The sequence below is a fragment of the Petaurus breviceps genome, unplaced genomic scaffold (genome assembly GCF_028583685.1).
Source record: "Petaurus breviceps papuanus isolate PSGF00001 unplaced genomic scaffold, PetGlider_PUasm1.0 37, whole genome shotgun sequence".
NCBI lineage: Eukaryota > Metazoa > Chordata > Mammalia > Diprotodontia > Petauridae > Petaurus > Petaurus breviceps.
In genome coordinates, this window is record NW_027186296.1 from 106,623,896 (window position 1) to 106,651,509 (window position 27,614).

The following is a 27,614-nucleotide window of genomic DNA, read 5'->3' on the forward strand; positions in this document are numbered from 1 at the left end:
CTGACAGCGTCACTACACTGCCTAGGCTTCCAAACAGAATTTACCATATGACACACTGCCACACTTAATGCTAAGAACAACAATTCACATTGCTCTAACACTTTGAGGTTTGCAAAGCACTTTCTTGACAACACTTTCTGAGGCTGGTAGCACAAGGATTATTACTATTATTATTCCCATTCTGCAGATAAGGAAACTGACACTTAGAGAGGAAAGGGACTTGTCCATGGTCATCTAGCTGATAAATATTTGGGAAAGGATGGGAACCTCAGTAGCACTGATTCCAAGTCCAGTGTTTTGTACCGAGTAGTCTTTTATATAAGTAACCACTGGTTCAGTTGGATTTCTGATGTTTTAGCTAAATTTACCCCTCACAAGAATCCTATCCATAGGCTCAAAGAAACAATCCTCATGTTCACTCTGGACCCATGATCTTGTCCATGTTCCTCCCCTGTTGATGAGTCAGGTCTTTATTCTACTTCATGCGCACAGATACTGTACTACATGGAGTTGGGGAGCAGGGGATTACTTCTGAAGGCAGACAACATAAAATAGTGGTTTTTGACACTTCACACTTGTATTCATTTACTCCAACCAAACACTATCTGATAAGAAATCACCTTCCCAGTTACAAACCTAGAGGTAACGCAAACTAGCTCCCAGCCATTTCACCATTTTGCCGAAGCCCCCAGGTTCTTCCAAACACTCTCCTGAAGTCTTCAGCACTTTGTTCAGATGAGATACAAGCTCCTTCCTCCCTCTCCACATCATGACCCTAGACCCAACTCTTTCCCTGGCTCCAAAACTTAGAACTCCCCAGTCAAACCCACGCTACATTCCTGCTCCCTTATTTCACCAAGCCTTGTTCCACCCTTTTAGCCCTTTCATGCTAACTTGGAACCTGGCTAATTGCTCACAGTATTCAAGCACAGTACATTATCCTTAAACTACCTCAGTGACTCTGCTTCTACAAGACCCTCCCATAGGGACTGTAAGTTTCCTGGCTTTTAATGCTGTTACTCTCCACGCCATCCTCCCAGCTAATGATGGCCACATAGCATTAATCTACTGACTCCTCCTCCCCTAAACCTGTAGTCTGATGCCATCACCCATTGCAGCCTACATGCCTTATCTTCTGCTACAAAGTCCCTCAAACCAGTTGGCCCAGATAAGCTGGAATCCTTGAATCCTCTGCCCATTCTTCTGGACAGGCCCTCCCTATATTAAAAATATCCCACCCCTGGTTACTTGCCTTCAAATTATGCTCCTGTACCATCATTCCTTACCTTTGTCATGGAGGTGACCAAGTTCTTTCAATTCTCTTCCCCCCTTACCACTGTACCTTCTCTACAATACCTTCCTTCACTGGAGGAAGTTTTCCTTTCCTAACAGCTTTCTCTCACCCTCTATGCCAAGGCAATCACAGACATCTAAGCCACAGTTTTGAATAAGTGACAGCACCCAAACCTATACTCAAATGTACCATCTCCTGGTTTATACGACAACTCTAGGTGTTAAATCCTAAAAAATTCTGACCAGTATAACACTGGTCAATGCTGATATTATAGGTCTAATATTCTGAGCTTCTAAGAGGGTAAGGACTAGGTCTATGTAACTGGCTTTGGATGAAATGTACAACAGTTCCCTGCTTATATAAGTATGTAAATACTGATGATTGTGATCACAATTTTTTAATTCTACTCTGATCCAATTATAGAAGACAGTTGCCAAGAATGCTGAAGATCACTCTTACTTCAATCTAGATTTTAACATCAATTACCTCACCAGAGTCCTAAAATGAGAGACTATGGCACATCTATTTATAGAGTGAGAGAGATCCAAAGGTAGCATAAAGTCCTGAATAATTTGCCATTAGCTTTTCAACGCCGAAACTATAATTCTGCTGCATGCAAATGTTATCCTGGGTAAGAGGATCTCAGTGCTAAGTGATACAGTAATAAGGAGGAGGAGAGCATCCATTCTAGGTCTACATGCTCTGGAATGAAGGAACAGGTGACTAGGGATTACTTACCGGTTTATCTTTTATGGTAGGGCTTGACACACACAAGTAAAGTTTACCATCTTCTTCTAGACAGGCATCTATCAAAGCTTGTACTGAGGTTTCCTCCTGGAACAGCAGAAAGGCATAGCCTTGGAGAGACAAAACAAAAAGGAGAGAAACAGGGAATCAGTAAATTCATCTGAGAAAGACTTTATTTTAACCTCCTTAGCAAAACCTAAGAACCATCAATAGGATAGAGACCTCACAGCTTACAATGAATGTTTCACTAAGCTGATCTCACAGACACTCCGGTTAACCAAAAACCAGGACTGGACATTATCTCGCCAGTAACCGACACCTACTCGCCTCCCAGCATCCACCTAGCGACAGGGTTCCAAAGCTCCTTTTGGGCCGATTTCTTTCTTTGTTTTCTTCTGCTAAAGCCCCTGCAACCACACAAGTAGAAAAGCCCATTGTTTACTGCTGACAGATGGGGTCACAGTGTCTGTAAATTATGCTCAATATTTTTTCTTTGTTAGGGCCAGAAGTGGGGTATAGTGAGAAATAGCTGAAGTCAAAAGGAAAAGATATCAATATTTTTTCAAGAAACTTTTAGAAGCTACCATTGTCACTCATGGCTTTTTTCCTCTACTGATTCTTAGTGGTGAGAAGTGGACATTCTCCAAGTACAATAGGCCTACCTTGGGTTTTCAAGAGAGATAGGGAGCTCAGCACTAAAGCAAAACTCTCCCCGCTGAACTTCCCTGAACTAAAATTATAGGTAGGCAAAGTGACCACAATCTTGAGAAGCCTTCTCTAAAGGAATAAAAAAGATGCACCCACTGGGAAAAGTTTCTCATGGCCTTCCTCATTATCTTCTTTACCAATAGTGTACGTACATATTGAAATCAATCCACTAAATACATAGACCACTTTGCAATGAAAGCCTAAGAAAAAGTATACCCACAGATCTCAAACTTGCACAAGAATGTTCTCAAATGGGAACAAAGCTATAAAAAGGACTTATTCATTGCTTTTTTAATTAAATGTGTCGATTTTTTCCCCGTTGAGTACAAATTTTTTCCCCTTTGGATTATAAACCTTTTTCAAGGCAAAGGTCTGAGTTCTATAGGCCTCTGCAAACAATAAGCTTTCAGATAAATGTAAAAGTACCATCCATACAACATAACCAAACCCACACATTTACATATGTGTGTGTGTACAGATACATAAATTATATGTAAATTTAACATATAAATGTCATTAATTTATAAATGCTGGTCTAAACCGACTAAAGTTTGATTTGTAGGTTTCAAAAAAAAATTAAAATTATTTTCAGGTACACAAATTCATAGATTGGTAATGTAAGAACAATGGATAATTAATATATAAATTGCTTGCATGTTGACAGAGTTTCTAAAGAATTTGAGGGCACTTATGAGTTATTTATTGCTCGAGGTTTTCAACTAATCTCCACTTCCTTCATCTTACAGACATTATTAATTTGGTCTAGGATGGCTTATTAACACTATTGTTTTGGATTCCCTAATTTCCCTACCTCAGAGTTGAAAGAAAGGTCTCCCCCACACCTACAAAAATATTTCTAGCGACTCTTTCTGTGGTGGCAAAGAACTAGAAGTTGAGGGCATGCCCATAAGTTAGGAATGGCTGAACAAGCAGGTGGATTTCAGAAAAACTGGAAAGACTTGTATGAACTGATACTGAGTGAAGTGAGCAGAACTAGGTAGGTACACTGTACAAAGACTGACTTTGATAGACTTAACTCTTTTCAGTAATGTAGTGATCTAAGATAATTCCAGAAGACTCATGATGGAAAATGCTATCCACATCCAGAGAAAGAACTATGGAGTCTGAATGAAGATCAAAGCATACTATTTTCTCCTTTTTTTGTGTTTTTTTTCTTTTCTTGTGGTTTTTCCCTTTTGTTCTGATTCTTCTTTCACAACACGACTAACGTGGAAATATGTTTAATATGATTATACATGTATAGTGTATATTAGATTGCATGCCATCTTGAGGAGGGGAGAGAGGGAGAAAAATTTAGAACTCGAAATCTTATAAAAATGAATGTTGGAAACTAAAAATTAATTTTTTTAAAAAAAAGAAAAGAAATCAAAGTTTCCCTATAGCAGTTCCCTGCTTTTGATCCATGAACTTATCGGAAGAGGTGAGGAAATTGAATCATGTCTCACACATACAAATGTATTACTATCCTTCCAATGTATGTAGCAACTGTTGTGATTCATGAAACAGAAATTCACTTAAAAGCAAGATTAAGACCAGCAGTGACTTCAGAAGACAGATGGTGGAGAGTGCCTTTTGCCTCCCAGAGACAGAGCAGACAATAAGTATACAATAGGGAATACATGCTCAGACATGGCCAATGTGTCCATTTGTTTTGCTTAACTGTACTTCCTTGTTTCATGAAAGAGTTACATAGTGGAGATGGTTGGTCTTTGGAAAATAGAAATGATGTAAAAAAAGCATTTATGGAATATTTATTTTAAAAGACATTACTGAAAAGCAGCTATTGGTTATCATATATTTTCCCAATAGAAACTAACAATTTTGATGGGATTTGTGTAATTTTGATGCTAAAATGGGGTCCTTATAATAAAAAAAATTGAGAACCAACACTGTAGGGCCGTTTTAGTATTAACATCCTATATATTATCACTGATCGTAAGTGCCAGTTACATTACGTCCCATCTCACCTCATCCTCTTCTTTCAGTTACATTAAACATCTTTCAACAGGTGATCCTCCTATACATTCTAAACCTTTTGCCTAGAATGTATTTGTTCCTTGACTCCAGGCCAATAAACTATGACCCTCTCTCATCAATCTAACTGCCCTTGAAATGCTAGTTTCTTCACAAAACCTTCCATGGCTAAGAGAAATGGCTGTTTTCCCTAATTATCTACCTTCCAGAACTCTCATTTCTCTTAACCCATATATACTGCTATTCCCTCTGTTTTTTACCCTTGTTGAAAAACAAAGTCACTCATTTATATGTATTTATTGACTATTCATTAAATGTGCTATATGTTCTCAAAATATATAACACTGAACTAATTGAAACTAAGGAGTATTTGTGTTTAAATAACTTTTTTATACTTCCTGGCAAGCCCCTTTCTAAGGGCTTTCTAAGAACCTCAAGTTTTTTACTTTTACCTAAGTACTTCTGAGAAGTATACATGAAAACACATACACAGACATGCACACACACAACGGTCTAAAAGAATTCCTGACATTCAATTCTGCCCTCTTGGCACAAGAGCAGGGTCAAGCCAGCATGTATAAGACTGAAAGGTTTAATCATGTTCATGATGGGTTCTCCCAACGAGCAGCCTTGGTAACAGAATCTGACTAGATTGAGGTCAGGCTCATTCTAATTCTGATGGTGATATAGCTCTTGGAGACTGATGAAGAGCTATCACCATTGGATCAGTAGTTTGTAACAGCATCACATAGTAGTAGAAAGAGCCAATCTCTGGAATCAGAAGACATGGGACAGAGTCCCAGTGACTCACATGCGATCATGACCAAGTCATCTCACCAACGTCGGCATTAGTCTTCCTGTCTTACGGGGATAATGATACTTATGCCATGCAGTGTTCACTGGCTTAGTTTTGAGAATAATGCCTATAAAATGCTGAAAGGCATGTATAGGGGATCCTAAAAATCTTAGTGCTGTTTTAAGCTATAAAATCTTTTCTTGGGGGTGGCTAGGTGGTGCAGTGAATAGAGCACCAGCCCTGGAGTCAGGAGGACCTGAGTTCAAATCCAGCCTCAGACACTTAACACAAAAACTAGCCATGTGACCTTGGGCAAGTCACTTAACCCCAATTGCAACTGCCTTTCAAAAGCAAAAAAAAAAAATCTTTTCTTGCACTTACCAGGGGAAACCCTCGCTCAGTTACTCATTTCAAAGCTTTAAGTTTTCTAAGGCTTTGGGGACTCTATAAATGTTCCTGGTGCTAAGGACCATGTTGGTATTTTCAGTGGCTTCATAAACCATGTAGCTTTGGCCACAGAGTGAGGATCTAAATCTGGCTAACCATGTCATGTTCACGCTATAGGACACGACAAAAGCTGAGTAAAAAAAGGAATGGCACTGGAAACACATAAAACCATAACTGCTACTGGAAAAAGAACTCGAACATTTATGAAATATCTGACTCTGAAGAAGTCATGTCTCTTGGGACTTCCATCTCCTCATCTGTAAAATGAGGTTAAAAATCATTATTCTACTGACTTTATCAGGTTGTAGAGATTAAAATTTTTTATAAACCTTAAGGTACTATACCCATATAAGCAATTATTGTTATTAGTCACTTTATCAACAGTTTGACAGTGACACAGACAAAGAAGAGTTGCTCATCAAAGTTGACTATTTGAGATTCACTCCTTGAGAGGGGATTTTCATTCTCTCCATGCCATCTCCTGTTTGACAGTGAGCCACATAGCTCTTCTGGGTTATTGGTAATGGGAGAAGACATAAAAGTAAAACAAAATGACATTGAGTTGGGCAAGGTAATGAAAAATGACCATCTACTTTTGCAAGGACAAGCCAGAATTGAAGTTCCTTGGGATAAATTGGATCCCAATGGGTGGTGAAGGTCAGCCAGGAAGTATTTATTACATGCATGGTATATATAAAGGTACCAAGAGTTACAGGGTAATACAAGGCATGGTCTCCATTCTCAAGCACCTTATAATCCTATTCCCTAGAAAAAATATCAATGAACAGTATAGATGTCAATCACTAGAGGAGCTCAGACAAAAGAGAAATCAATAATGCTAGAACCTTGGGCTGGATCTAAGATGGAGAAATTTAGAAAGGATAAATGTCAAGTCTTATATCTGGGTCCAAAAAGTCAGCTTCACAAGGGAAGGTGGGGCTCAGGCTAAGTAAATCAGAGATTAAAAATTGCTTCCAGAGGTCTATGTTAGGTGAGTCAGGGATTTGATAGAAGCTGAAGGACTGCATGGCTAGAAAGCAGCTTGTCTGAAAAGGATCTTAGGGTTTAAAATATTGAAAACTCAATATCAGATACAAATGCAAATGTGATTGCCAAAAAAAAAGAGGTTAATGTGATCTTGAGTCTCCCCAAAAGAGGTAAAGCTTTCAGAAGTAAGAAGATGACAGGGGGAATATCATGTTCATTTTTTTAACCTTTTATTTGTTTATTTTTAGTTTTCAACATTCATTTTATAAGGTTTTGACTTCTAAATCTTTCTCCTTTCCTTCCCTCCCCCTTCCCCAAGATGGCATGCAATCTGATATAGGATCAAGCTTGGTTTTTGATGGAGGTCACATTATGCTGATGCATGTGACAGATAAGATCCTGGAACCTGATGTAGAAAAGGTCTGCATTGGTCACACAGGCTTCATTTCTTAGCAGGATATAAAGCAATGAGAGAGTTTTGACTATTTCTGGAAAGAAGGTCCTGGAAATTGGTATAGAGTAGTGGCTGCATTTTGCCCTGTGTGTTCTGGACAGCACCCTGCCCCAAGCCTATGCCAGTGTCATGGCTTATCAATCACCTAAGGTGCTTCCCTAAGCAGAGGCAGCAGATCAAAGACAAGCCATTCCCCAGGACTCAGCCAATGGAACAAGAGGGAGCCAGTCAACAAGGCAAAAAGTATGAGTGGCAGGACCTCTGTCAAGGATAGTAAATGGACACATGGCTCTGGACAAATGGAAAGATGGGGTAGGGGGTGGGAAGCTGGGACTCAGGCTAAGTAAATCAGAGATTCAAAATTGCTTCCAGATGTCTAAGCTAGGTGAGAGAGGGATTAAAAAAGTGTGTGTGTGTGTGTGTGTGTGTGTGTGTGTGTGTGTAAATATATAAAAGATACAAAAATCTTTGGGTGCAAAGCAAGAAAGAATAACCCTCGGTTACTTGGGTGCAAAGCAAGAAAGAATAACCCTCGGTTACTTGGCATCCTTTCTTTTTTTTTTTTAAAGCAATTGGGGTTAAGTAACTTGCCCAAGGTTACACAGCCAGTTTTTTTGTGTGGGTGTTAAGTATCTGAGGCCAGAACCGATCCCGTGTCCTCCCGACTCCAGGGCCGGCGCTTTACTCTCTGCACCACCCGGTCGCCCCTCTTAGCATCTTTTCTTGTAAGTGGCATCAAACCATCAAACCTTGGGGAAGCTATTAAAAATTCAGTATGTCTCATGTGGGAATAATAATTCCTTTATCAAAAGGAATATTAAAGACATCTTTGTTATAAAATGCAAATATCACAAGAGAATTGGCCTCATCAAGGTCTCAGCTGGGTTTCTGTGACCCTATGGCTTTATAAGATTATATATAGGGAAGGTCTCAAGCAGCATCTTAGATCATCTAGTTCTGATAGTGCTTCTCAGAGATGATGATAAGCCATCCTATGAAAAAAAGTCTGGCTGAGTTTTATATGTAGCTCCTGATCCTTACTTTGTACTGATCCTGACGATGGTAACCCAGTCATTCCTGCATAAGTATCCTTCTCTTACCTCTGCCCATTTCTCCCTTTGACCACCTGAATCACAAGTCAGCTCTGAGCTAATCTCAGAGCAATAAGAGAAGGTAAGGTGGAAGATAATCTGGGCTCTCATTCCACAATCTGGGCAGATGCTTTTGCGGTACTATATGGGTCGATACACAGAGGGACAGCCATAACCCTTCAGGAGGAGCAGGAAGTAAACTCAGAAATGCTTAATTGTTATTGAATGAAAAAAGTTGAGACATGTCAGGTCTCAAACTGTATAATAAAGCAGTAATCATCAAAACAATGTGGTATTGCCTAAGAAAAAGTATGGTGGATCAGAGGGATGAACTAGGCACATAATACACAGTAGTAAATGACTATAGTAATCTAATATTTAATAAACCCAAAGATCTAAGCTTTTGGGACAAAAACTCATTATTTTACAAAAACTGCTGGGAAAATTGGAAAACTGTTTGGCAGAAACTAGGTACAGACCAATACCTCATGTTGTATGCAAAGATAAAGTAAAAATGTGTACATGATTTAGACATAAAGGGTGACACCATGGGCAAATTAGGGGAACATGGAGTAGTAGTTTATGTATCAGATTTATGGATGAGGGAAGAATTTATGACCATACATGGGGAAAAATTTTTTTACTGCAAGCATTTCTGATAAAGGGCTCATTTCTAAAATATATAGAGAAATGAGTTAAATTTATAAGAATACAAGTCATTCCCCAATTGATAAATGGTCAATGGATATGAACAGGCAGTTTTCAGAGGAAGAAATTAAAGCTATCTATAATTATATGAAAAAATGCTCTAAAGCACTATTGATTAGAGAAATACAAATTAAAACAACTCTGAGGTACCACCTCACACTTATCAGATTGACTAATATAACAGAAAAGGAAAATGATAAATGTTGGTGGGGATATGGGAAAATTGGGTCACTAATGCATTGTTGGTTAAGTTGTGAATTGGTCCAACCATTCTGGAGAACAATTTGGAGCTATGACCAAAAGGCTATAAAACTGTACATACCCTTTGACCTCCCAATATCACTACTGAGTCTATATCCTAAAGAGGCAGAGGAAAAGTGGGGAGGTGGGAGCGGGACAGGAAGGGACCTATTTGTCCAAAAATATTTCTAGCAGCTCTTTTTGTGGTGGCAAAGAATTGGAAATTGAGGAGATACCCACCAATTGGGGAATGGCTGAACAAGTTGTTGTATATAATTATAATGGAATACTACTATGATATAAGAAACGATGAGCAGGATGTTTTCAGAAAAACCTAGAAAGACTTAGATGAACTTATGCAAAGTGACATGAACAGAACCAGGAGAACATTGTACACAGTAACAGCAATATTGTATGTCAATCAACTGTGAATGACTCAGTTATTCTCAGCAATATAATGATGCAAGACAATTCCAAAGGATTCATGATGAAAAATACTATTTAACTCCAAAGAAAGAATGGATGGAGTTGAATGCAAATGAAAACATACAATTTTTCACTTTATTTTTTTCATGGGTTAGTTTTTTGTTTGGGTTTTTTTTTTGTTGTTGTTCTGTGTTTTCTTTCATAACAAATAAGGAAATGTTTTACATAATTTCATGCATATAACCTATATCAAATTGCTTATCATGTCAGAGAGGGGAAAAAGAGAGAGTGAAGGAGAGAATTTGTAACTCAAAATTTAAAAAAAAATGGTAATCGTTTTTCCACGCAATTGGGGAAAATATTTTTTTAAAAGTTTGGGAAATAACCAACAACAGAGCAAATACAATTGGAAAAAAAAATCTTTCAGAGAAGTTTCTTTTTAACTAAGGTATTTTCTTGTCCCACAATTCTACCCCACAGGCTTTACTGATTTGGTTAGGTTGAGTCTAAGCATTCAATAATCCTTGGCCAGAATTTTTTCCTCTGGTCCCTGGCCATGTAAGCCACATACGTGATGACAATATGCCATCTAAACTGCAGATAGAGAAAGCACAGTCTAGTACTTCCCTCTAGTTTTTGCCTAGTGATGAGTCCAATTCTACTTCCTGTTTTAAGCATCCCTACTGCTAAAGCCAACCTTTCAAAGCTTCCAAAGCAGTTAGCAACATATACTAAAAGCTCCAGGAACTGGAAGAGGCAAAAAAAAAAAAATAGAGATGATATCATTTATGTTAGAGATCAAATATAGAGTACTTTGGTTTCTTACAAAGCCCTATAAAAATTTGGTGCTTATCCCTAGCAACCAGCCAACATGGCATAAAGAAAACTCAGCATTCTTCACTTGCTGAATCATTACCTACCCCCCAACCCCCAAAGAAGGGAAGAAAAAAAAAAGCAGGGAGGTAAAGCTTCAGTTCCTTCACCTTCAGGTCCTGGCACTAGGAGCACTCACTTCTGGTAATGGATTATTAAATTAAATAATGAAAATGCTTCCTCCTGATACAATTTCTTCCCTATATTATTTTTTACTCTAGTCACATAACCAGAGCAAAAAGGATTATGGAAGAGGTGGTGTGGTAATGTATTTTAAGTAGGAAGGAGGAACAAGGAAGTGGGAGTGGAAAACTGGGTCAAGGGGAAAAAAAGCCTTGTCAGTCACTGGAATGAGGGGACAAGGAAATAGGTACTGAGAGATGCTATCGCTATGTACTGGTAAAGCAGGTCCCACGACTTGATAGTGACAAAATTCTTTGCAAGCTACACATTATTTCTTTTTTTTTTTTTTTTTTGCTTTTTTTGGGAGGGCATTCGGGGTTAAATGACTTGCCCAAGATCACATGGCTAGTTTTTGTATTAAGTGTCTGAGCTCAGATTTGAACTCAGATCCTCCTGACTCCAGGGCGGTACTCTATTCACTGCACCACCCAGCCACCCCAATTACAACATTCTTAATGGATTCAATGCTCTACTTAGTACTCGGGAAGGTAAAAATATTGAACCCCTTCAATAAAGAAAGGAGAAAACTTTGGTGTCAAGTTTTAGGGTAAAAAATAGGAAAGTGTTTTCCAAGAGATTCAAGTCTTGAAGACTGATAGAAAGTTGTTCCTAAAATATCATCATGTTCCATATCATGGGATCAAACATCATAGGATCATAGATTTTGACCTGGAAAGAACCTTAATTAGTTATTCCACACTCTGCTTACCTCACTCCCATTTTACAGATAGGAAACTGAAGACCAGAGAAGTTAGGTGATTTACCCAAGGTCAGACACACTAAGTGGCAGAGCCAAGATTTGAACCCAGGCCCCTTGACTCCTAATACACTCCCTTTCCATTGTAATATTATGTGCCTCTTGCTACAACTACACTAAATAATCTTACATCAAATTCTACCACTTGTTATTAGTTTGGGAGCTCAGCATTATTACATGAGGAGGGCAAAAAGTAAACACTTATGATTTCCTCAGTGTGGTGAACTCCCAGCATAGAAACTCTCTCTCCACTGATGGAGACCATTGTTAATTTGTCTTGGAAAGATGCCTAGAGCACTAAATTGGTTAAGAAGTTTTCCCATAGTTGTACAGTTAAGCCATCAATATGATGACAAGTTCCTTATACATTTTTACACCTATGCTAAAAAATAATCCTCATGTACGATATTCTTCCATTCTGTCCCACCCCTAATAATAGTAACATTCAGGCACAGCCCAACTAAGTTTGATTCCAACTAACAATTCTAGAGCATGATCCCCTGTTCTGTGTATCATGTTTTGAGGAGTACATGGAAAAGATGGAGAAGATCCAGAGAACACAGCACAGAGGCACAGATTTACAGCTGAAACGGACCTTCTAGATCATCTCATCCAATATCCATTATACAAATGAAGACTTTATAGTGCACACAGATTAAGTCACTTGCCCATGGTCACACAAGAGAGAGGGGCAGGCAGGACTTGAAGCCAAGCCTTCTGACTCCAGATCCAGTGTTCTTCCACTGTATCAACTTGTGACCAGGATGGTGAAGAGCCTCCAGGTTCAGGATTTATAAGGAATAATGCAAGTGGTGACATTTAGCCTAGAAAAAAGAAAAGGGGGAGGAGAGTAGAAGATGGGGAACACTGGGAACTGCCCTCAAGCATCTGAAGGGCTATCACCTGGAAACCAAGTAGAAATAGTAATGGGTACAAACTGCAAAGGGGCTGACATCTGCTTGATATAAAGGAAAACTTCCTTAATTACTAGTATCACCTACAGGCAGAATAGGCTGGCTCTGAAGATAATAGGTCCCATCCTCACTAGTGGTTCTTAAAGAACAGGCTAAAACATCATTTTACCTTAACATTACTAGCACACACTAACCAAACTCTACCACAAAGTGGTAAAAATCAGTGTTTAAAAACAGGCAACCAAAACACAAATGAGTCCAAAGGCCATTTACAGCTGCATTTTAAAAGGGTATGTTTTTTGATCTATCCTAAGATATTGGTTGTTTAATGGAAAGAAATCTTAGGATAAAATTTTTAAATATGCAGTTAACATTAATGACAAGAGAATAGTGACTAAAACAGAATGTTATGTTTGGGAAGAACTAAAGAGTTACCTAGTACACAGATACCAAACTCATACACTACTTGTCTCACACAGCCCAAGAATGCTGCCCAAACCAGACTAAAATGTTTAACAAAATAAATAAAAATACAATGTGATATATACTGTTAATTTGTGTTTCCTAAGTTCCTATCTGAGGTTTACTGATCTAGTCCAACTTGACAAAGTACTCTACAATAGTTAGTAAATGATCATTCAGCTTCTGTATGAAGACCTCCAATGAGGAGAAACTCACTATACATCAAGGCACCACACTCCACTTATGGATACCTTTCATTGTTAGGAAGTCACATGAAAGCCTAAATTTTCTTTTGCACAGCTTTCACCCACTACTTCTAATTCTGCCCTCTGAGGCTAAGCAGCAATAAGTCAAATCCCTCTTGGGCTTGAAGACCCCTCAAAGACTTGGGTTTTGTCATATATTCAAATACTGAATCAGCTATCTGGTTGATCTACATCAGAGTCATAGATAGAACTTTGAGAAAAGAAGGGAATGTTCAGAAATTACACATGATTCTTTCATAAAAATTGTTACACTGCATGTCTTTTACTACACTTGTCAGTTATACGTCATACATTGGGGCACCCTGCAGATCTTTTTAAAAGGATTTAGATTTGGGAATGACTTTAAAAATTATCTAGCTCAAACCTTCATCTTACAGATGAGGGAACTGGGGCCCATGGAGGTAAACTGAATTGCTCAAGATCACACAAGCGGTAGCAGATCTGGGATTCAAACACAACTCTTCTGATACCAAAGCCAGTGTTCTTTTCATAATGCCACACTCCTTGAGCAAGAAGCAGGTTTATTTAAATATGAAAATCACTGTTCTTCCCTAATTGGTAACTGAAATAGGACAAACCAGTTCCTTTGTTCTATGGTTCATATAGCTAATGAGAAGTCTTTCTCCCATAAATTAAAGTTAATTGAGTCTGTGGCTAACATTCCAATGTATGGGACTGATCCTGGGCTCCTCGTTGTGGTGCTGTTTCCACATTTGCTGTCCTCTGAAATGTTTCTGGCTGATAAATTAATTCTTGAATTAATCCACCGTTTAAAAACTTGGATTACTCCCCTTCCAGAGGCATTTTTCATTTCAGAATTGGGATTTGTTCCTCTATGAAGTCAAGGAACAATGAAATCACAAACAGAAACCAAGAGAAGTTTTCCTAGGATCAAAAAGAAAAAGGCATGCCTATCTCTCTTTTTTTTTTTAAATTTTTCGGTCTTTATTAATTTGTTTGTTTACTTTTAGTTTACATGATTCATTTCCACAATTCCTTGAGTTTCAAATTTTCTCTCCCTCCCTCCCCTGCCCACCCTCCCCCACGGCAGCATACAATCAAGTATAGTATCTGCAAATACTTTCACATTAGACATTCATTAGTCAGGTTATAAAGAAGGATTGTATCAGATAGAATGAACAATGGGAAAGAGGAAACAAAACCAAACAAGAAAAAGAAAAAGAGCAGGTAGTTTGCTTCAATTGGTATGTCTGTCTTGCAAAGCCTTAGGATGACTTTAAGATGGTCTAATATTTTATGCAAATTGATCTTATTGTGATCTCTTTGATATGGATGTTCCTTCAAAGGATGCAGATGACAATTCATCCATCCATTCAACCTATTCTGCTGGGATTCTTGTCCATGTCTTCCCCTCTAAGTTCACCAGATCAACCCCACACACTCTTCTACTGACTGTAAGAACAGTGTTTGAGAGGTCCTAAAATCCAAACATTAGATTTAATCTATCACTATTACATAAGAGAGAATTTTATTATTTTGAAAAAATAATCAAAGTATAGATTTAGGTCTAAGAAATGGTGGTGAAGCCATTATAAGGAGAAATTTCATGGCAGTTACATGGATGAAGCCAATCAAATTTTTGGACAAGTACAGGATGGGGAGAAAACAATGGCATTACTGCCTACAAATTTCCCGTTGATATTTTTTTTTAAGTTTTATAAGAAATAGAAGAAAACAGAAGTTTTGACGATAAATAATTGGATTCTGGATTCATTCTTGAAGCTTAACCAATTTGTTACTGGTAATTTCTTTCAACAGATTTTCATCTCTATTCTAGCTAACTTACTCAAACCTATTCTAAGAACCTAATGACAATAGCAAAGGAGATTCAAGCTTGTAAGAATTTATCCTCATCTACCACAGAATAAGAAAGTGGCTAAATATTATTTGACCTGTTTCTGGTGAAGTTTAACTCACTGCAGGGTATACTCCTACAACAGGAAGGGAGAGGACTTTCTGATGGCCAACTTCATCCATCTCTGCCATTTCACAGAACCTACACCCATTTCATCAATCATAACCAAAAACCTCAAGTGTATATTCCATCCTAATCCTCCTAAATTTCTTAAGCATTTTAGACACAAGCACCTTTAATTTTTAAATCTTCTCTGACTTTAGCCTCTTCGTAGGACTTACCTGGACTGCTTCTCAAGGCCACCCCCAACATCTAGTGTGGATTCTTGACAATTCCAACTTCTACTGGCTGGGGAGTACCCTAAGGCTCTCACTCTGGTCTCATACTTTCTCATAGCACAAATCTTCAACAAAGTGTCCTATTCACATAACTCTGCCATTTGGTATGCTTTATTTTGGTCAAATGTTTAAGTAAAACACTGTGCGCTGAGATGAAAAAAATATGTAGTCCCTGTCCTTGGGCAGCATATAATCTAGCAGCAGATATTAGATGTGCACATCATAACTAATACAAAGCAGAATATAATGACTAGCCTAAGAGATATAAACAAATTGACATGAAAATACAAGGAGAAGTACCTTTGAGCTGGGAGATTATGGTCAAGGAAGACTTTGTGGAAGAGAGAACAATTAAGTTGAGTCAAAAAATAATTCTGATAGGTGGAGATGGTGGTGAAGTCATCATAAAGAGAAATACAATCGTTACATGGAAGAAGCACAAATCCGCAAACCCCTGAATTCTGTGATTCAGTATGATTCATCTATTTGGCTGCATATACAAAAAACATGTCTATGGACAGATTCACCTATGAGTTGAAATGATTGCTTTTGTACTTCATGGCAGCACCAGACTGTACTTTAAGTCTTTAAGTTGTGAAACAATCTGGGGTGCTGCATGTCAGCACTGCATTTAACCAACCAAAGGACCCAATCTTAAATAGAATACAAAGATTAAACTAAGCTGGCTATCAACACAGATGAATCCTTCAATTTCAACAAAAATGTCTTCAGACTCTTAAAGACCACAAGATCAACACTTTCAATTTTTTTTTTTTGCTGTTATATAGATGAAGCATGTAGGTCATTCAAATGCAATGTGCTTTCTGAAATTCCTACTGAATATGGCAAACTCGGGGATGTTAATCTTCTATCCATGATATACCTGTACTCTGCTTCTTCACCCAAGTGGGTCAAAGCCATTTTATTATTTCAAGCAAAAAAAAATCTTAGAGTACTTTCTGACTCAGTGTTTTTCTGAAAATAACATATTTAATCTTGCTGGCAAATTCGGTCCCCTGCCCTCCAATTTCCTTGATGCTTCCTCCTGTTCCTTTTCTTCCCTTTTTGCTTCCTTCTCTATTTTTCTCCCCAGCTCTCATTGCAGCATGGAAGTGATCCTGGAATCCTGAGGCACAGTACACATACCCCTGGACTAAAGTAGAAAAACTTTGAATATGGTTTGTCGATTTGTAGAGGATCATCACCAGAAGGTTGATTGACAGAAAAATAAAGAAAATTTGAGGAAACAGCCACTCACAAAGACCATCTTAATAAGACATGGAGGCATGGTGTCATCCACACCGAAGGAAAGAATGACCCACCTGTATGTACCATGAATCATCTAAAGAATTAAAATATTACTACCTAATTTCTTTTCCTCTGCTAGATGTGTCCACTTTTCCATTCTTCTAAAGGCAGCTTCCAAGGGCTATTCTCTCCATCACTATATTCATTTCTGCAAATATTCCATTATGACCAAGAAGTTCAATCCTTACTTTTAAAACCATTAATCATACCTCCCAAACCTGAGGCAAGAGCAGATTAAATGACCTCTTAGGTTCTCTCAATCCTGCTTTAGAATCTTTGATCAGTTTGCTTGCCTGATCACTGTAGCTGGCTGGCTTCTTTAATATCTTAGAGACAAAAATATGTCTGCTACTCAGCCTTCTCCCAGACTTCACCCAATTAATAAGATGTTTTCCTTGGTCTATTTTAGCAAGTTCATAAAGCCTTCTCTGATTAAATAATACAGAGAGAAGGGGCCAGAGGGAAGTACTCTCTGGGTCTTTTGCACTCAGGACACTATAATACACATCTAGCTTTTTACTATTATCCCCCCAGTTGTCTCCACATATTTTGTGCTAGTCTCTTAGATTATACATCTTAGAAGCACAGGATATGAAAGTTGGAAGGGATTTCAGAGATAATCTACTCTACCCCTCTCATTTGACAGATGAGGAAAGTGAGACTCAGGCAAACTGCCCAAGTTGCCAAATCCACTCTTCTTTCCACCTCACAATGCTGTCTGTCAATGCCTAAGTAGAGAAACTGAGTCTCTTTCTACTGCTCCTTCTGGCAGTGAACAAAGCCAAGTGGCCAGAGGCAATTAATATGTAATTAACTGAATGGGAAATAACTCTCTGAAGCAAAATTATCTCAGTCACAACACATTTTCTGTAGTTTTATGGGTAAAACCTTTTGGAGGCAAAGCTACAGTCAAACGGAGTATTTTAAGGATGTGTGGACAGGTGGTTCAGATCCCACCAGTGAGTGAAGATTTGCCAAACATTCGGGGTACATGTGACTAGTGAGCTGGTGCCATCATCTTCTATGGAGAAGATGCAAATTCAACATAAGCTACTTGCATCTTGCAAGTAGTTAAGAAAAGCAGAGATTAAAATCATTCTGCTTCACAATTTGACTTGATTAGTTTACATAATCTCATGAGGGAAAAAGCCTTGGAATTATTGCTTAAAACATCTGATTTCCACTAGAGCTATTCTGGAAAAGAAAAAAAATATTCTGAAAGCTTCATTTCCTTCAGATATTCTTAAAGTCAGATTGAAAGAATGGTTTTAAGGAAACAGTAAAGTGAATGTTTCCATGTCTTCTGTGTAACAAAACTGATTTATATGGTGGTCCTTCTTTTTTCCTTCTTTATCCTGGGTAGTTTATTAGAAAGAACACTAACCTGGGGACCATGATGAAGGGATAAATAACAAAATACTGTGTGCTTTGCAGCCTGGGCTATATGACTTCATATCTGCCTCAGTTTCTTCATCCTTACTACTAAGAGACTGGGTTTTGAATAAGGATCACATTCCCATTATGGTTTAAAAGCCCTTTTAATCAGACCTATGTCTGATTTCATTTCAGACTTCAGTGTACGGAACTCCTAGGCAGAAACTTACCCCATTAACACAAACTTGTACATACTCTCTGGCTTAGCTTTAGAGAGCTGCCTGACACACTGAAGATAAATGCTTTGCCCAAGGAGGGTCACACAGTCATTAAAAATCAAAAGGCGGGACTTCAACTCAGATGTTCATTTTGGCTGCATCCCTGTTTTACAGATGAGAAAACTGAAAAGCAGAGAGTGTAAGCCATGTTCCCAAAGTCACAGAGATATAAGAAAGGTCTTGGGATGTGTCTCTGGTTCCCCGCCTCCAAATGCAGTGTTCTTTCCACAATACTTCAGATGCCTCTGGAGGTGGGTCTAAGGTGCATTCCAGCACTAACATTCTATAATTCTAAGTATTAATGAATTTTTTTTTTGGGGGGGGAAACAGTGATTTTATTACTGTAAGGAATTTATGGTGAGGAAATCCCCTTTTACCAATGAATACCTGGAACTTCCTATATTTTATATAATCAGGGACCCTTAATGGGTAAATAGCAGTCATATCACCTGTATGTGTCAGAAGGGGGATTTTAATCTGTCTTCCTAACTGAGGCTAGCTCTCCATTCATCAGACCATTCAATGTCTCCTACACTGCTATACAGTTGGTTAGTTTGATTCCTTAAGAGTACAGTGTTAATGTGGTTTGAGTCCAATGTTAGCTTTCTTCTTCTCTGTGGTCACAAATTAGTGTGACCCTTCATGCCTTTGTGATTTGGCATTATTTTCTTTTTTCTTTACTTTTTTTTTTGGAGGGGGGAGGGCATGGCAATTGGGGTTAAGTGACTTGCCCAAGGTCACATGGCTAGTAAGTGTTACACGTCTGAGGCTGGATTTTAACTCAGGTCCTCCTGACTCCAAGGCCAGTTCTCTACTCACTGTGCCACCTAGCCACCCTTTGGCATCATCTTCTGCACAGTAAATCCAAATGTACAAGGTGAACTAGGTGAGAGGTTGGGTCAGAGAATATGCATGAACTCTATTAGAAAAACTCAAAGGCCTATACTCTACACACACTTCTAAGTGTTATTACATATGGAGGACATCATCATCATTATTGTTAGGTTTATCAATTGATCTCTCCTTGTATGTGCCCTGAATTTGTTTATATGCGTAGATGTTGTTTCCCCTGATAGAAGGGAAGATCTTGGAAGCAGGAACTAGTTTATTTCTTATCTTCATATCCTCAGTACTTAGCACAACATCAAGAACACAAAATGTTTGTTGATTGGCTGCTGGTTGTCATTTCTGACAAACAATGAAAGAGGAAGGCCAGGGAACTAATAGGCTACAGGCCCAAGAAGATGCAGGAATGAATATGACAATGTCATGACATGCCCTAGGAAAGGAACTGAGGCTCACAAGTCCCATCTGACAATCCGTGAAGCCAGAGAACAGAGAACCATAGACAGAGCTGGAAGGAGCTTAGGAGTCATCTGGTTCATCCCCCACCTCTTACAGATAAGAAAACTGAGGCCTAGTGAGTCAAAATGACTTGATTAAAATTACATAGGCAAGAAGTGGAAGAACTAGGATCTGAACTGACAACAAATTTTGCACACCTTCCATGGTACTACACTATTTCTGGCTATCCAAGTGAACTGCTCAGTCCCATTATGTGAAAAAGGCCAGCTAAGATGTAGAGCACTGGCCCATGCCAGATCCTCTTCGGTGCTCACAATACATGGGTAGGACAGATTATTACAAGGGAGTAGTGCTGAAGGACATTTGCTGAGGATGAGACAATAAATGACCAGGAAGTGCCAAGAATAACATCGATTTGTTTATTTCTTGATATCGATCAGCCTTGCAAAAATACCAAAATACCTGCTCACAATTTATTTTAAACTGATTCTTCTTTCCCATGGATGATACCCATCTAGAAAATGGGGGAAAACAGTTTTCTTTATTTTTCACAAGGTATAAAGTGTTCCTCTTTGAGCAAGCAAGGAATAATCAACTGCAAAGCTGATGCTGAGAGAATACAGAGATTTAATATTACAACCATGACAGAGAGAAAGGAAAGAAATTCTCTGGCACCTTTGAACATGGGAAAATGACACCAAACAATGAAGGACTCTCCATGGGACCTGCTGTCAAGGTTCTGTCATGCCTTCAGTGTGGTGCCCTGGTCATAGGTCACCACTTAGAAGACAGGCTTTGAGCATATAAAGGCTTATAAAGGACAAAAGGTTCTGTGCAAATCAACAATACCGTCAGCTTCACCAAACAGAACAATCTTGTTCGGATTTTACTATTTCTGTCTAACCTAATTTCCAAGTCTAGAATTAAGGTGAGGCTAGAAATTTCTCACAACAAGTACTGTGGTCCCATGCTGTTTCTCTCGTGGTATCTTGTTCCACTGAAGCCTGCCTGTACTTAATTCCTCCTCTACTCCATTACTCTAGCGATGGAAGATTTTATTACTAAGAGCTCAAATGCTCAAGCTGGATCTTGGCTATTAGATTCCCATGCCTGTAGACTTTGTCTCTACTCCTTTCTCTGTACTTAATTATATCTTAGTAACCTGGTTATATGGCAGCCAGGGTAATTTCGCCGTGGGGAACTTGAGAGCAAAGTCACTCTGCACCTAAAGTCAGGTTGGCCCAATACACAGGAGGTTAGGAAAATTCCCATAGCTTTTGGCACCAGCTAAGTATTGTGAGCAAGAGCGGTCTACAGCTGCTTGTTTCCTTCCTGCCCTGGAAAAATCAATGTTGGCTGAAATCTGTCTGGCTTCTGTTCCTGTTACTCTTCTGAAATTGCATGCTCAAAGGTCAAGAGCTTCCCCCTCATCAGATCCAAAGGCTCTCATCCTCTTTGACACCTCCGCCATAATAGCCACTGTTTACTAACCACAGTCTTTCTGAAACCCTCCCTTCCCTTGGTCTTTATGACTTTAGAATAGCTTTCATTACGTAGTGTTTTAAGGTTTACAAGGCTCTTCACATATAAAACCTCATGACATGGGTACTATTATCCATCCCTTTTTACAGGTGAGGAAACAGGCTCAGATGGGTCAAATAATTTGCTGAGGATTATACAGCTAATGAGCATCTGAAAGATGATGCAAGATCAGGTCTTCCTGACAAAATTCAGCCCTCTATTCAGGAGGTCATGCTGCCTCTGGTTTTCCTCTCACATATCTCCTTTATAGGCTCCCCTTGTCCCTTCTCTGTCAGTATTCCTCAAAATTCAGGCCTTCATCTTCCTCTTCATGACCTGTCTTCACTCTCTCCCTCAGAGGCTCATTCAATCCCATGTTTTAACTACCACTTCTATGCAAACAATTTTCCAAGAGGTCTCTCCAATCCTAACCTTTGCCTCAGCTGTCAGCTCCATAATGTCTTGTAGGAATCTCCACTTGAATTTTCTATCACCTTGAACTAAACGTGACTGAAATCAACCTAGTATATCTCTTGAACAAAACCAGGGCTCAGGCTCAGCTCATTTGGTCTCTCCTTGAAATGCCTAAAATAAGAATGACTCACTCTCTCCCTCCTCCCCTCCAGCCCTCTCCTCACCCTTAAAAAGCTGCCATCATTATCCCAGGGAATGAAGATTGGTTCCTCTACCTTTTCCCCATATTTAGTCAGTCACCAAGATCATTGGTTTCTCCCTCTGTAATGCTTCTGCCCTTCATACTCACTGCCCCTGCTGTGGTTACTGCCCTTACAACCTCATACCTGGATTTTAAGGATCTTTAGATTTTGCTTTTGTCTAGTGTCTTCCCCCTCTTGACCAATTCTGTTGGATGATTTTTCCAAAACACTAACTTTCATCAATATATCAATCAGTGCCTTTCTCAAAAAGCTTCAAAAATCGGAGGATCAAAGCTGTAGAGCAGGAAGTAAGATTCTAGATAAACCCCCTCAATTTCCATATTAGGTAAAAACTCAGAGAGGCAAAATGACATCTGAAGTCAAAGAGGTAGAAAGCCTTAGGATTCTAAGGCAGGCCCTCTGACTCCCAATTTAATATTCCTTCTACTGTTTATATTCAGGGGACCACCACTCATCTGGTCACCACATGCACAACCTCAGAATCATCCCAGATTATTTGGTCCCCCTTCATACCACATCTATAATCAGTTACCAAATCGTATTACTGATTCTACCTCCACCACTCTCACATCTGTCCCCTTCCCTCTATTCACACAGCCACTAAGCTAGTTCAGGTACTTCTAACTTCAATTACTCTGATATCTTCCCAGTTGGTCTGACCTTTTAAATCCATCCTTCACATAACTACTAAAGTAAAATTCCCAAAAGCAGCTGTGTATATGTCATTCCTCTTCTCAAGGGGTTCCATGGACTTTCTATTGCCTCTAGGATCTAATACAAAGTCCCCCATGCAGAACTGAAAACCTTTCATAATCTGGCTCCTGCCTCACTTTCCAAAGTTATTATGAATTACTGTCTTTTATATGCTCTACAATCTGGCCAAACTGACCTGCCTCCTGGTCCTCACATACAACACTGCCCTACCCCTCTCTCTGCCTTTACACAGGCTGTCCTCATGCCTGAAATGCACTCCCTTTTTTGCTCGTGCCTTTTGGAATCTCTTGCTGAGTTCAAATGCTACCTTCTAGAGAAAGCCTTTCTAATCTCTCTAAATTACCAAAGATCACTTTGATTATATGTTACATTTACTTCTATGCTTGCATATGGTCTGCCATGATAGAATATAATCTCCTTGAGGGCAGGGACTGTTTTTGTTCCTATATCCCCAGCCCCTAGTATACTGCTGGTCTCAAAGCAATCAATAAAATGCATTTATTAAGCACTTACTATGCTGGGTGTCAGAAATACAATGATAAAAACAAAAAATCCATGTCTTCAAAGAGTTTACATCCTATCAGTGGAGACAGCAATCAGTACATGCAGAATACAAAATTATATGGTGGTGGGTGGGGTTGGGCATTCAAGGCAGTTGGGGAATCAGGAAAACTTTATGTAGAAGGTAGTGCTTGAATTCTGAATGAAGGAAGGGATTCAATGAGGCTGAAGAGGGCAGTGTATTCCAGGCAAAGGGGATAGCCAAAGCAAAAGCACAGAGACAGGGATAGAATGTTATGTGTGAGACACAGTCCAAACCTCCCTTATCTCTCACTACTCCCCAACATAAATCCTTGACTCCATTCAGGTTTGTCCTTGTTACTGTTTCTCCCAAGCTAATATGCATCATATAAAGCCTACTTCAGGACTTTCTTCTATAAAATGCTCTTCTCCCACTTTCCTCTTTACTTATATCCTTCCTATCCTTTAAAGCTGAGATGGAGGCCACCTCTTCCATGAAACCTTCCTTAAATCATTCCAGCCTAGAGTCATCTTTCTTCTTTTAAGATCATGTGGAATTTACTGCCTGTACCATCCTTTTGGCAATGCCCATATACAATCTTACAGCATTAGCTAACTTTCACATGTGGGTCTTACCTTTTCAAAGATACTAACTGGCAATGTGGAATTGCATCTCATACTGCTGCCTGGTGCCCCCCTGCATTGCATGGTACAGGCCTTTGTACTGATTACTCAATAAACACTGCATTTATTGTTTTCAATGTAATGTGATCATTTGTAATGTTTCATCATCTCTTTTTTCTGGTTTAATTCAATTATCACTTAAGACAATTATCATATGAGATTTGGTTATATCTAAGATGAGTCTAGTTTCATGGAAAATACATATGCATATATACATACATAACATACATACATACACACACACATATATATATAATTTCACTTTAGTATAAGTTCAGAGCTAAAAACATATAAAAGAAATCTTCAATGTTTTGGCAAGATGGAGGGTTGAATTTCCTTCTGGTTACTCATAATTAAATTCAGAAGAGATTTGGGTTCCATTTTATGATCAAACAAGAGCAAAATAATTTTAAAATATTTCAACCCTGGCAGAACCCTACCATATTTGCTGCTACTTCTTCTTTCCCTGGAGAATTGACTTATACTTTAAAGGTACAAGAGAGGATCATATGAAAGGAGATTCCTCTCCCATTTCCCATTGTAATGGAGAAGAAAAAAAGAAAGAGTAAATCTACATGCACGGCAGAAAAAGATCCACCATCTTTTCTTGCTTGTTCCACTCCCATATCAGTCAACCATGGAATTTTTTTCTCCAATTACTGATTATATATTTGGCACCATGCTTGGCACTTGAGGGTATCAAGATTCAAAAGGAGTTTATAAATCTATTTAGGGGGCCAAGACACATAATCAGTGAACAAGACAGTACACAAACCTTTAAATTGCATAAATAGACAATTTGAGAAAAAGCCAGTGTCTAGGAAGGTACTAATGTCATAGTACTAACAGAGATATAAACTTGGTCTGAGAGAAGATTAGTTAGAAGAAGAAGCAGAATTACACTGTGATTTGAAGAATGGGTAGGCTATGGATTGAGAGAGTATTCTGAACAAAATCAGATTTAACTGTAATTGTATGGATTGCTTATTCAAGTAACAAATACTTGAGTGCCTAACAATGTATTGAGATATATGAGGAAAATAAGATACAATTCCTGTTGAGGAGGTTTCAATTTAGCAATCATTCAAAATGAAAACACTATTGATACACATTTTCAAAGAATTAAATTTGTTATCATCACTGAGGGAGACTTACACAAATTCATTTTTGTAAACATTAATTCCCATAGTAATCTCTTCAGTTGTCCTTACTCATTAAACTTAAAAAAAAAAATAGCTACATTCTTATCACACAAAATGGTTAACAATTATATAGTGTTTTAAGGATCCCAAAATACCTTAAATGCATTCCCTCATTTCAGAGGTGGTAACAGTGGAAAATGATCAACTGACTTGGGAGTTAATGGACCTGGGTACAAATATTGTTTTTGACACTTTCTACTTGTAAGAACTTAAACAAATAAGTCCAAGTTGAACTCTCTGGACTTCAGTTTCCCCTTCTGCAAAATAAAAGTTTGACCGAATGATCTCTACAGTCCCTTCTAGCTCTAAATCTTCAATCTTCACAATGACACAAGACGCAGGTACTATTTAACACAGGTAGAAGCTGAAGGTCAGCAATGTAGTGACTTTCTCAAGGTCACTAAGCTAATAAGAGTCAGAGGCAGGAAATATGAAACTGATTTTCCATCAATCTTGCGCTTTTCTTTCTTTAGAACTTTCAATGATTCAACTGCAATGTCTTTCTACCTTTATAGGATATGAAGAATAAGAATTTTGCAAAAACTCTTCCTTCTTTTTGGGGTGTATTCACATCACCTGTTTTTTAGTGCTCGAAGGGTTGCTGATGAAACCATCAAAAAGCATTATTTCTTGTCTTCACAAGAGCCTGTTACAAGTAGAAACATAAACCCCTCCGCAACCCTCATGTTGGAAAGATGCCTAGTCAATGCAACCTCACTATCTCCCCTGCTCTTCAGGTTCTGGCAAGTTTAAAAGACTCAACTGTGGCCTGTTCAAATATTTAAGAAGGCCAAGGTATGTCAATTCCACAATCAGACTTTTAGAATTGGAAGGGACCACTACAAACCAGCTAGTCCAACCCACATCCAAAAAGCTACACCAGGTCAGGCAGCTAGTAAAAGGAAAACAATGGACTAGGTCACCTCCAGAGATACCTCTAGTCTAAGATCCAATTCATTCATGAGCCTGATATATACTAAGAAAAACTTTGGATCAATTTCAATCCTACCTAAAGAAAAGCACACCCACTGAAGAATTGCTAATTACTAGATAGCCAGAAACCAGTTATAAATAAAACTGCATTGTTTAAGATGAACTAATTAGCTACAGCCAGCATTCTATTCAAACACTTATTAAGTGTTTGTGTGCTGGGAACTGAGTTAGGTACCAGGGATGCAAAAACAATCATGGCCCTGAAGGAGTTTATATTGTCCTGTATACATGTAACTTGTACATACACATAATACGAAGTAAATATCAAGAAAATATAATGTAATTTCAAGAGGGAGCCAGCACAGTCAACTGGAGAGGAGATGGAAAGCTAGAATGGCCTGGTCTAGGAGCAGTGTTAGAGCTGTGCTTTAGGAATCCTAAAATGCAAAGGTGAAGGAGGAACGCTCATTCCAGAAATGGCAGGATGACCTGTGCAGAGACTGAGGCAGGAGATAGGCTTCTGCACGGAGGAAACAGCAACAGGCCAGTGTGACAAAAAATTTGCAAAGGGAAAGGATGTGAATTGAGAAAGGTAGTCAAGGATTCAAATGTGAATGAAGTGATAATTATAATAGTCTTTTCTTTCTCTTTTCTGGACTATGCTTACCCTCTATCTTAGGTTATAAGGCATAAGGAGAAGGTTGTTTTTTTCTTATTAAAATCCCTCTACCAAAGCCTTCTGAAAGCTGCTTCCTCGTTATAGTAAGATGACTAAATTTCTTATTTCCCCTAAAGAAGAATCATCCTCAGGGCCATATTTACTACCTTAGACAAGAGACTGACTTAGCCTTTGCTGAATAACAAAGTGGGGATTTTGTTTTTCTTTTACATAAGGAAATTCTATAGAAGTAGGTTAAAAATTGATGGCACTTAGTAAATTATTTAGAGTTCCAGAAGAAGGGGGTCAGTGAGAGGAAAAGTTGCTGTTAGACTGGGTCACTTGCAATTAGATCAGCAAGATGCTGCCTTTGCTTCCTAGGTTAAGGCCACAACCTGGGGCAAAAAAATTTTTTTCCCATTGTATTCTGTATTGCTGGGGCAAAAATCAATTAAGTTACATAAGGCACAGAAAGGACCTACAGAATTTGGGGTCACTGTGTCTAAAGCTTGTTTTCTCATCCTGTTATGTTTTCCAGTGAGCTGGTGCTGCATAGTAAAACGTAGCACTTGCCCCTCCCAAAATTGTTTTCAGAATAAGCCACAAGATAATGCCATTTTTTAGCAACAAACACTAGGTACATAATGCACAAGTAGGTGATGCTTCCAGTGTTAGCCAAATCAAGACCCCTGGGTCTAACACAAACTGTTATTCCCAGAAAAACAACAGATGATTTGATCCTCTGAAAAGAAAATAAGCCAAATTCACTTCACATCCAAATGGGCAAAAGCAATTTAAAAAAAAATTCTGAAGGTATGAAAGGAACACCAAGTCACTATTGGTGAAGCTATGAATTAGTCCAACTATTTGGAAATA

General features: G+C 38.6%; 1 protein-coding gene across 5 annotated transcripts in view; it reads right to left on the minus strand.

The window, feature by feature from the left end:
- The window catches only part of CPEB3 (cytoplasmic polyadenylation element binding protein 3), a 184,166-nt gene that overhangs the window by 53,186 nt on the left and 103,366 nt on the right, over window positions 1-27,614 (minus strand). For all 5 annotated transcript variants that reach the window (XM_069099228.1, XM_069099227.1, XM_069099226.1 and 2 more), the window contains one exon: window positions 2,033-2,151. In XM_069099228.1, coding sequence (XP_068955329.1) covers window positions 2,033-2,151 — 119 coding nt within the window. The remainder of the gene's footprint in view (window positions 1-2,032; window positions 2,152-27,614) is intronic.